At 45.6% G+C, this 11,866-nt stretch overlaps 1 protein-coding gene across 8 annotated transcripts in view; it reads left to right on the forward strand.

Moving 5' to 3' along the window:
- The window catches only part of ENOSF1 (enolase superfamily member 1), a 42,786-nt gene extending 31,055 nt beyond the window's left edge, over positions 1–11,731 (forward strand). For 3 of the 8 annotated variants that reach the window (XM_002757107.6, XM_008979578.5, XM_078347844.1), the window contains 6 exons: positions 1,052–1,186; positions 6,596–6,637; positions 7,437–7,566; positions 7,863–7,962; positions 10,195–10,276; positions 11,198–11,731. In XM_002757107.6, coding sequence (XP_002757153.1) covers positions 1,052–1,186; positions 6,596–6,637; positions 7,437–7,566; positions 7,863–7,962; positions 10,195–10,276; positions 11,198–11,299 — 591 coding nt within the window. In that variant the 3' untranslated portion in view covers positions 11,300–11,731. Of the gene's footprint in view, positions 1–1,051; positions 1,187–6,595; positions 6,638–7,436; positions 7,567–7,862; positions 7,963–10,194; positions 10,277–11,197 lie in introns of those variants that run through there. The other 5 variants (XR_013525782.1, XM_008979577.5, XM_054244028.2 and 2 more) reach the window with 5 other exon arrangements.
- Positions 11,732–11,866: the final 135 nt, after the last annotated feature.

Below are 11,866 nucleotides of genomic sequence, written 5' to 3' on the forward strand. Positions count from 1 at the left end.
ATGAGGGGCTGTCCCTTAAGCAGGGCACAGCCAGTACCTGGCTTCCAAGAAGGATAGTGGCACACAGAGAGCAAGGGCCTAGGAAGGAGAGGACTGGCCTTGAACTCACCATTGACTTCACTTACTGTTCTTAAGCAAGTTACTTAATTTCTCTGCATGACAGTTTTCTTATTTGTACAATGGGTTAATACGAACTGCCTCATGGGGTTATTTATTTATTTTTGAGATAGGGTCTCACTCAGTGACCCAGGTTAGAGTGCAGCAGCATGATCACAGCTCACTGCAGCCCTGACCTCCCCTGGCTCAGGGCATCCTCTCAACTCAGGCTCCTGAGTAGCTGGGACTACAGGTGAGAGCCACCACACCCAGCTACTTTTTGTATTTTTTGTAGAGACAGGGTTTCGCTATGTTGCCCAGGCTGGTCGTGAATTCCTGGGCTCAAGAAATCCACTGGATTCGGCCTCCCAAAGTTGAGAGTACAGGCATAAGCCACCATGCCTGGCTGGCTATTATAAATATTAAATGGAACAAAATCCAGAAAGTGCCTAGTGGAGTAGGTGCACCATTATGGAAGAGTTTATGCTATTTATTACTGTGCCAGACACATAGTGGGCAGTAGTCAATAAATGGCTATTGAACAAACTTATTGTTGATTGTGCATGATTCAGAATGTGACAAAATGGTTCCTACAAATACAACCAACACTGCAAGACACAGGTATTTGGGTGGCATCTAAATGGCAATTGGACCAGAGCCCAGGGCCAGTGGGCACTTCTCATGGCCCAGCCCAGGGCACTGCCAGACATCGCAGCGGCTCCTCAGACAATTCACAGCTCCTCCAAAAGACTGTATCTGGAGCCAGAGTCCCTGTCTCGGTGGCTGCTCTTTGGCTCTTTTTGTTAGGGCCGTGTGCTGGGCCTCAGCAGAGGTGTTAGGGGGTCTCACTCAGCTGCTGGTGGCACTGAGTAACAGCATTTCCTCCCTAGGAGCCACAGCCCTACAGCAAGGTTGGCTCAGGGCAGACCTCCCTGTGAAGAATCTCTCTCTGCAGATGATGGATGCCAACCAGCGCTGGGATGTGCCTGAGGCAGTGGAGTGGATGTCCAAGCTAGCCAAGTTCAAGCCATTGTGGATTGAGGAGCCAACCTCCCCTGATGACATTCTGGGGCATGCCACCATTTCCAAGGTAGGAAAATGGCGGCTGCTGCTGCTATGGCAATTTACTTTTTTTGTTTAGTTTTCCAGAGTGCTGGGAACAGATCCTGAAATTTCTTCACTTGCTCCCTCTTGCATTTCCTGATAAAGTAGCTGAAATAATTGTAATGTGTAACAAACACTGGAGTTACAGGCCTGATGTTCCCTTGTCTTCTTCAGCTTATACTTTGCCCTTATTTCTGTTTGTTTTAGATAAAGTAAGCTGCTGAAAGTTGAAGGGCTACCAGCAATTTGAAGGTTAATAGACATGGTTCCTATTCTTTGTAAATATAGAAATGTGATAGAAGTATGTGTGTGTGTGTGTGTGTGTGTGTGTGTGTGTGTGTGTGTGTGTGTGTGGTGGTGTTGTTGTTTTGTTTTGTTTTGTTGAGATAGAGTCTCACTCTATTGCCCAGGCTGGAGTGCAATGGTGCCATCTCAGCTCACTGCAACCTTTGCCTCCCAGGTTCAAGCAATTCTCGTGCCTCTGCCTCCCAAGCAGCTGGAAGTACAGGTGTGTGGCACCATGCCAGACTAATTGTATTTTCAGTAGAGACGGAGTTTGACCATGCTGGCCAGGCTGGTTTCAAACTTCTGACCTCAGATGATCTGCCTCCCTCAGCTTCCCAAAGTGCTGGGATTACAGGTTTGAGCCACCACACCCTGCCAGAAATGTGATAGATATTATAAGACTCTTCACCCAGAATGAAACAAAAAGTGAAGATTCCTTCAGATGACTCAAAAGGAAAGGTTTGCTTAGCTAATGTCTAGGTCAGAGGTCTCCCCAAGAGAAGGCAGCCTGTTTCCCAGAGCCCTCGTGATAAATTCACCCTAATTGGAGCCAGTCCTTCTCCCTTTCAGATTTAGAAAGAACTTGAAACATGGGAACATCTGAGTAACATTCTGTCACCCGGGCAGTCTTCCATTACTCAGGTTTGCAGCACCACTCTACACAGCCAGAGTGCCAGCCGGGTAATTTATGAAGAGAACTTTAACTTCTAGCAATCTCCATAAGGAGTTGTATTAAGCCAAAGGCTGCCAGATGAGTGAGGAATCAGGGCAGGGACTGGCTATGGGATTTGAATATGTGATGGTGTCAGACTGCAGTGGCCCAGTCCGTCCATCTCTGAGCTTGGATATACTGTCCCTCCCCACTGACCACAGGCCTAGCTAATATTTGCCTTTGATGCCTCTTTTGTGTTTTTTACTTTCTTTTCTTTCTTCTTTATCTTTCTCTCTTCCTTTCTTCCTTTCTTTTCTTTCTTTCTCTCTTCTTTCTCTCTCTCTCTCTTTCACTCTCTCTCTCTCTTTCTTTCTTTCTTTCTTGAGTCTTGCTCTGTCACCTAGGCTACAGTGCAGTGGCACAATCTCGACTTACTACAACCTCTGCCTCCCAGGTTTAAGCAATTTTCCTGCTTCAGCCTCCCAGATAGCTGGGACTACAGATATGTGCCACCACACCTGGCTAATTTTTTTTTTTTTGTATTTTTAGTAGAGATGGGAGTTTCACCACATTGGCCAGGCCAGTCTCGAACTGCAGACCTCAGATGATCCACCCACCTTGGCCTCCTAAAGTGCTGGGATTACAAGCATAAGCCACCATGTCCAGCCTTGTGTTTCCATCTGAGAATTTTTTTCTTCTACATGCTAACTGGTTTGGCATGGTCATGTGCCACATAACAATGTTTCAGTCATGGAAGACTGTGAATGATGGCGCAGCATAAATAATCCCATAAGGTTATAATGGAGCTGAAAAGCTCATTGCCTAGTGACATTGTAGAGATTGACTAGAGATATCCTAGTGCAATGCATTACCTTCCCTATGTTTAAGTATGTTTAGATACTGGCCATTGTGTTGCAGTTGCCTGCAGCATTCGGTACAGTGGCATGCTGTACAGTTTTGTAGCCTGGGAGCAATAGGCCATGACATATTGTCTAGGTATGGAGTAGTCACTACCATCTAGGGTCATGTAAATACACTCTGTGATGTTTACACAATGACGAAATCGCCTAAGGGCACATTTCTCAGAGGGTATTCTGGTCATTAAGTGACAAGACTGTATATTCACGTGGCTTATAGCCATGTCCTGCCTGCCTAGAAACATTTTCCCTGAGGTGACTTTGCACAGCTGCACACTCCCCATTCTGTGTTGATCTTATACCTTTAACTCTGATGGAGCAATCTTGGTTCCAGTTCTAGGAGGGACACCTTGATCATCCCATATAAACTCATGGGTCGCACTGGAGGTATGGAGTTGGGGGCTCAGGGACCAGTTCTCCGTTTCTCTCAGCAAATCAGCACATGATCTACATTATGTGGGATGCTCTGCCAAAGCCTGGGTTTCAGAAATACCCTCCTCTTTCACTTTGCAGCCTTGCCAGAGAGAAAAGCTGAGATACATGAAACAAAGACTGGAGGATACTGGGCCAGGGCACTGATTGCTGAGCACAGTAGAAGAGTTCACCGAGGAGAATGTTGGGTGTGGGCAATGAGGGGGATGGCCAGAACTGACTCCGTAAGGAAAGCTAAGTTGCAAGTGAGGGAAGGGTGAGCAGGAGCCACAGAGGAACCACAGCCTTCGTTATTTAAACAGAACCCAAACTTTCCAAGGAATCATTCCACAATAGGAATCTCAGGTGAGGAGCCACAGGGAAACAAAACTTTTCACCTTGGGTCCCACTTGTTTTTCTTCTTAGGGCTCTTGCAGGGTGGCTATGCCCTGCTGAATGCCAGCTGGCCTAGCACCAACCTGATCTCTGCCCACCTGAGCATCTCCTAGGAAGCTCCTCAGGGCTTTAACCCTTTGAGGTTTTGCTTAGATAGGGGAGGCCCCTTAGGAGTATCTGAGGGAGGAGCAGATGCAGAGCTTGCAGGTCCACACGGGGACAGTGGAGATGCCCAAGGGAACACAGGGCACACACCAGGGACCTGTTAGACAGGCTGGCACATGGGGCTGGATTATGGGGTCTATCCACTCAACGGATGCAGCCAGTCAGTGAGCTGCTACAGCTTCTCCAGTGAAAGGACGGCATGGTGACAGCTGGAGCACAGATGATGTGATTGGTGGCTACATGTAGAGTGCACTGAAACAGAGGGTGTGTGGGAGGTGAGGAACGGGCAGGGAGAAATCCAGGCAGGGATGGAAGTGAGGAGGCTTGTCCAGGCCTCTGGGAGAGATAAAGGGAGAGGGCAGCTCAAATAGAGCAGATTCAGGAAATATTAAAAATGAAGAAAAACATTTGACCCCGAGTCAGTGCCAGAAACATATATGCTTAAAATGCTAGAACGAGTAAGTCAAATGGCTTTTCCTCCTCCCCCTTCCTCCATTTCTCTCTTTCTCTTCTCTTTTGAGATAAAGAACCAAGAGTACTCAAATTAGAAATTTTAAGAAGCACTGGGTGTGGTGGCTCACTCCTGTAATCCCAGCACTTTGGGAGGCTGAGGTGGGCAGATCACCTAAGGTCAGGAGTTCAAGACCAGCCTGGCCAACATGGTGAAACCCCCTTCTCCAATAAATAAATAAATTTAAGAAGCATAAAATGTTAGCTTGAAAAGGTGCCTTACAGACCATCTGCTCAAACTAAGACCTTCTGCAGGTGAGGAGGCCAAGGCTTTCGGTGGCACAGGCGGGGCTTGCCCAAGGCCACACATCCTGTGAAAGGCAGGGCCAGCATTGGAATCAGGACACTTGACTTGTGAATGCAGGGATTCTTCTGCTGAGAAGCTGGCTTAGTGTAATGATTCAGATGCCACCCCTGGCTCTGGAATCAGTGGAGTTCCAGCCCAGGCTCTACCACTTTCTAGCTTTGTGATCCAGGAATAGTTCAAACCCAGCACACCTGTTTTCTTATTTTCTGTAAAATGGGGATAACGATGGCTCCTCTCCCACTGATTGAGACCAGGAATCTTTAAGTCAGTGTTTTGCACAGTACCTGACAGGTACTTAGAGCTCCAAAAGTGTTAGCTATTAGTGTGCTTGGTATGATCCTAAACAAAGGGAAGGGAAACCAGGGAGAAACCAAGGATGCCTGCAGAGAGGAGCTGTGGAGTCACAGTCCCAGTAGAGGATGGAGGGGAGCGCCCAGAGCTCAGGTGGCAGGTGAGTGAAGTAGTGTTCAGGGGCCAGGTGAGAGGACAGAGAGTAGCAGGGCTGTGTTCAGGTACAGAGTTCAGTACCTCACCAGGTGAGGAGTCTACCAGGTGAGTAAAGGGCTCAGCCTAACCTGCAGATTGAGGTCTAAGGCCACCCACTGAGCTGGAAGGAAAATGATTTTTTTTTTTTTTTTTTTTTTTTTTTTTTTCAGTTTTCTTCATGGCTTTTTCCTGCCTTAAGGAAAATTTTGGAATCAACAAAGACATAGGCCAAGCGCAGTGGCTGACACCTGTAATCCCAGCACTTTGGGAGGCTGAGGCGGGCTGATCATCTGAGGTCAGGAGATCAGCCTGGCCAAAATGGCAAAATCCTGACTTTATTAAAAATACAAAAATTAGCCAGGCGTGGTGGCGTGCACCTGTAATCCCAGCTACTCAGGAGGCTGAGGCAGAAGAATCGCTTCAACCTGGGAGGCAGGGTTTGTAGTGAGCTGAGATCATGCCACTGCATTGCAGCTGAGTGACAGAGCAAGACTTAGTCTCAAAAAAAAACAAAAAAATATGCTGGGCGCAGTGGCTCATGCCTGTAATCCCAGCACTTTGGGAGGCCGAGGTAGGTGGATCACGAGGTCAGGAGTTCAAGACCAGGCTGGCCAAGACAGTGAAACCCCATCTCTACTAAAAATAAAAATAATTAGCCAGGTGTGGTGATGGGCTCCTGTAATCCCAGCAACTCAAGAGGCTGAGGCAGAAAATTGCTTGAACCCAAGAGGCAGAGGTTGCAGTGAGCTGAGATCACCCCACTATACTCCAGCCTGGGCAACAGAGCGAGACTGTATCTCAAAAAAAAAATAATGTGTGTGTGTGTGTGTGTGTGTGTGTGTGTGTGTGTGTATGAGAGGGTTCTAGAAGGAGGTTTCTCAGGCACAAAGGGAATCAAGGGAGTGGTGACCTACAGGAAGGAGTGGGCCAAAGGTTGGACCCTGTGAGTCCACAATGAGCCGCTCCGAGTGACCTTGTCCCTATGCCACTGCACAGGCTGGAGAGGGAGGACACTGCAGGAGACCTGCAAAGCCCTGGCCAGGAACAGGGCTGGTGGCGGCAGGTCAGCAGTGCTCTCCTTCTCCTCTGCAGATACATGGAGCCCTTCTGCACGCATGTGTTCCCCTGGACATCCTTCTGCCAGTCTTGAATCTTCACATGGCTCAACAGCAGGGCCTTTTCCTCCTTCAGCTATAAATGTTTTTAAACATTAGGAGTTGCAGTTCAAAACAGGAAAATAACACCAGGCTGCCTTCTATTTCATAGGCACTGGTCCCATTAGGAATTGGTGTTGCCACAGGAGAACAGGTGAGTGATGTCCCTTTGGGGTCAGTACACACTGACCAGCAACTAGGGGACACAGTTGTGTGTTAGGCTCCATTACCTGCTGTACTTTGAGTTGGGATATTTTCATCATCTTAGAAATTGGGTCATTTTATCAGTCTGGAGTGAGATATAGAAAATGTTTGTGGCCATTTCTCCAATTCATATGACTAAGGTCAGGTATCTTTTTCAGTGTCTAATTGAAATTGACAAGGCAGCAATTTTAAGTTGCTATTGCAAGTGCAGAAAATGGTTTTAAGAAAGCCAGCTTTCAAATTGAATAAACATGACTGTGTTCACTTTTTGAGCTTATAAATGAAGCCCAAGTGTCTGCCAAAACCTGCGGCAGTCAGCCTATGAGGAGAGCAGCGTGAGGAGCAGATTCTCAGTTTTCCCAGCAAAAGGAGCAATACTGTTCTGCCATAGCACCGTGTTGTCGTCTGTGCCACCTACTCATCACTGTCACTGTATTTCATCCTGATGCTTCGGTTCATCTCCCACTTGTCACTCACTGTGACAGTCATTCCCTCATAAAGGGCGAGCCAGTGTGATTTTGACCTGACTCACACTGTTGCGTTAGCAGATTTGTAAAGTGAGCACAAGGTCCCTTCCCACACTATAAAAGCTTGCCTCATGCCCAGTGAGAACAAAGAAGAAATACAATTTGGGCTTCCTGAAGGCCACTGATGAATAATGACTGGCATAGAGTAGCTGCATTGCCAGGTTTAGAGATCCTGAAGGCCAAGGCTGACTCTTCTGTTGGTGTTTTCAATTATATTTCCAGTGCCACAATAGAGTGATATTTAAGCAACTCCTACAGGTGAAGGCCCTGCAATTCCTCCAGATTGACAGTTGCAGACTGGGCAGTATCAATGAGAACCTCTCAGTATTGCTGATGGCCAAAAAGTTTGAAAGTAAGGGCACTGCAGCAGCTGCAGACGAGACCTTCATTTCCCCACTAATCAGACACCTCCCTTGATGGCTTGGAATTCACATGCACAGGAGTCTGTAGTTTGCCATTTCAATTTTTTCCCTAACTTTCATATAGCCTTAATCCAGGAATTGATGATTTTCATCTTGGAATTTCATTCCTAAATATTAATGAATGATTTAATCACTTGTGAGCAATAAGAAAAACCAGAAAGTTCACTTTCGTCCCTTCCTCCCTCTGCCCTACTCTTGGCATTAAATAGAAACGATTTCCTTTTAGTTCCTGTTTGCCCCCATGCTGGTGGAGTTGGCCTCTGTGAACTGGTGCAGCACCTGATTATATTTGACTATGTATCAGTCTCGGCAAGCCTTAAAAACAGGTCAGTAATGTGGCGTTAATACTTTCTGCTTCAGTAGGGTTCCTCAATCCAGGCCAGAGCTTGTAAATTCTGCCTTCATGACCAAAATTACCAAGACCTTGTCCACGGGCCCGTCCTATAACTCTCAGGCAGAGTTGGTTTTGCTTCCACTTCTCCACACGGGAAGTAAAAGTACAGACCCACCAGTGAACAGTCATTTTGCCTGCTAGGATGGGGTCTGGTAGCTGACTCACTTTACTTTTTAAGTATGTTGAAGGTGAGGCTTGCAGTCACACTACTCCCTCAACCAAATCCTGTTTTCATCACGTGTGTTCTGTACTTCCGTCCAATCTCCTCTTCCCAACGCTGGAATCTTCCATGATCTGCACGCACATTTATTTCATCTTATTTTCAGAATGCCCAGGTGGCCTTTAAATTAGGACAATCTCCCCCAGTCATCTGCACAGATATGGCTTTGCTTTGCTTGTTATGCTTTTCTTATCTCCTGGAATTAAATGTCTCACAGAAAGATCACTGCAAGTATATAGCAAAGACACAAAAGCATGCATTGAGAAAGGAAAACACCTAATTTAGCACTGTGAGAGGTAAATGGGATCCTTAGGGGTACACAGGAGGCTTCAGTAATAATGGTAAGTTTCTCTCTTTAGGTGAGTAGACAGGTGCTGTCTTTTAATATAGCCGAACTATTTTATACTGTATTAGTCTATTCTTGCTCTGCAATAAATAAATACCTGAGACTGGGTAATTTATAAAGAAGAGGTAGGCTGGGTGTAATGGCTTATCCCTGTAATCCCAGCACTTTGGGAGGTCGAGGCAGGCAGATCATGAGGTCAGGAGATTGAGATTATCCTGGCTAACACGGTGAAACCCCCATCTCTACTAAAAATACAAAAATTGGCTGGTGGTGCGCGCCTGTAGTCCCAGCTACTGGAGAGGCTGAGGCCAGAGAATTGCTTGAACCCGGGAAGTAGAGGTTGCAGTTAGCCAAGATTGTGCCACTGCACTCCAGCCTGAGCGACAAGAGCAAAACTCCGTCTCAAAAAAAAAAAAAAAAAAAAAAAAAACACGTTTAATTGACTCACAGTTCTGCAGGCTGCACAGGAAGCACAGCAGCTTCTGCTCAGCTTCTGGAAACTTAAAATCATGGTGGAAGGTGAAGGGGAAACAAGCATTTCTCATGGCCGAGAGCAGGAGGAACAGAGTGGGGCGAGGAAGATGCTACACACTTTTAAACACCAGATCTTGTGATAACTCACTATCTTGAGAACAGCACCAGAGAAAGGGTGCTAAACCATTCATGAAGGACCACCTCCCATCATCCAGTCACCTCCCAGCAGGCCCTGCTGCCAACATTGGGGATGACAGTTCAACATAAGATTTGGGCAGGGACACAAATCCAAACCATATCAGCCTGCCTATCACAGCTGTTCAATAACAGGTGATGGAAGTCAGGCAGCAGTGTTCAGGCACTTGCCCCAAGCCTCAAAAATCCAAAGCGGCTGACACAGAAGCTGAACAGAGATTGATCTGATTCTAAATCCTCTGCTCTTCATGTAAATCATTTGTATACCTGAAAGGAACCTCATTTGGTGATTTCATTTTTTGAGTGGGGAGTATGGAATGTATTTTACCTGGGTTTGGTTCCTTAGACATCTGGGTTCTTGGACGGAGGTGTGTCCCACCTCCCTAAATTGTGGTCCCATGGGCCTGTCTGGATTGTTTTCCAGGTGCAAACTGCACTGAGAAAGCTTCACAGTGCTAATGCTTCCTAGATGCTCAAATGAGGCAATGTCAAAATGGCCTCCCAACCCTGCCTGCCAAAAAACCCCCAAACCCCTCGCAACTGCTGCAGCCATATGAAAAAATACAAATGCTTCTTGAAAAATAGATCACAGCATTTGGTGATTTTAATCTATTCATCTAACTTTTGACCAAAGGAACCCAAATAATTCCAGATATTTAGAGTCTGAATTTGTGCTTTTTAAAAAGCATCACAAAACCTCTCAAGTGACTTTGTGGCTCATTTCATCTAAGTCCCCACCCCACATTGCTGCATTTTAGATGAAAAGCATCTGAGACACAGAGATGTAAGGGCTTGCCTAGAAACTTGTGGTAACACAGCTAAGCCTTGGCCGACTGTCATTTCAATGGTACTTGTCCCTTCTACTTTAAGTTAGCACCATGTGGTCTGACTTCAGACATCATTGCCCCAATCTGATTCCCTCCTCCTAGGATGTGTGAGTATGTTGACCACCTGCATGAGCATTTCAAGTATCCTGTGGTGATCCAGCGGGCTTCCTACATGCCTCCCAAGGTGAGCTGTGGCCTGGGGAACTCTGCAGAGGAGATGCTGCCAGCCACTACCATGCCTGTCTCATGAACTAGACAATAGAGCACCAAACTTTGACTCCGGTTTATTTGCAATATCCAGAAACAAATCGTTCTTCAGTTTGTCAGTATCAAAATCCTCAGGCCTGAAGGCTAGGGCTTGGAGGTTAAATTGCCTCTGACAAGGCTTCTCTAACATTAGCCTTTCCTCACTAGTGGAGACCTTAACATGTGCACTCCTTGTGCAAAAAGACTGGCACCGTCTAGCAAGTTAGTGACCTAAAAGGTTTTGACTACAATCGTGTGGTTGGGGCCATTTATTCTGATCATGTTCAAGAGATCATGGCTCATTTTCACCAAGAGAGGTCAAGCTATTATCAGAGTTTGGTGAGTTTAGTTAACTAACCCTGGCAAGTAGCCAGTAAAATGTGTTCCTCTGCCCTATTTCCAACAATGTCAAAACTTAAAAATATTAATTCAGGGCTGGGTGTGGTGGCTCACACCTGTAATTCCAACACTTTGGGAGGCCAAGGCTGGTGGATCATTTGAGGTCAGGAGTTCAAACGAGCCTGGCCAACACAGTGAAACCCTATCTCTAATAAAAATACAAAAAATTAGCCAGGCATGGTGGTGGATGCCTGTGATCCCAGCTACACAGGGAGGCTGAGGCAGGAGAATCACTTGAATCTGGGAGGCAGAGGCTGCAGTAAGCCAAGATCGCACCACTGCACTGCAGCCTGGGGGACAGATGGAGTGACTACATCTAAAAAGAAAAAAATAAAAACAAAAAAAAACTAATCACCTCTGGCTTAAATGTAAAAGCATTTCTTGGAGCAGCAGAAATATATAAAATCTGTTTTTGTTCCAGGTGGTTGTTAACGTGACTTAATGTTTTTGTCTTTGATAGGATGCTGGCTACTCAACAGAAATGAAGGAGGAATCTGTAAAGAAACACCAGTATCCAGATGGTGAAGTTTGGAAGAAACTCCTTGCTGCTCAAGAAAATTAACTGTACAGCCCCAACACTTTTTCTTTCTGAAGTAAAAAGGCTTAAAATTTCTTGGATATAAGTTTTACAAAAACAGATTTTTTAAAAATCCAAGATCGCACCTACCAAGATGAACTTTTAGTTCAGCTAAAAGTCATACACCCTCAGGAATCAGCTCAGTAATTACTACTTGATTCATTTAACAAATCAATACACATTATCCTACTTAATCCTTGAATAAGTTTAGATTTAACTAACCCAAAGTCCAAGATGTTGCTAAAAAAATGTCTATCAAGGGCTGGCACCTAGACATTAAACTGTACTTTGAAAATAAGCAATGTGTTATATAACTTGTTGGAATAATTCCTGTTCTATTAACACTTGTCATAAATTAGCAGAATAAAAATAGTTGTGCAACACCAGAGGGTATCTGGTATGCAACAAAGGGAAAAAGATTTCACTGATTAGCCCCAAAGTGGTTTTGGATCTTTTTCTTGCTTGATCTAAACATATTATTAGAGTTCATACCATGCTGAAGCTAATTAGGGCAAAATGGTATTTCATAGACTATTTTAAAATAACCCTTTA

Source organism: Callithrix jacchus, chromosome 13 (genome assembly GCF_049354715.1).
Source record: "Callithrix jacchus isolate 240 chromosome 13, calJac240_pri, whole genome shotgun sequence".
NCBI classification, from domain to species: domain Eukaryota; kingdom Metazoa; phylum Chordata; class Mammalia; order Primates; family Cebidae; genus Callithrix; species Callithrix jacchus.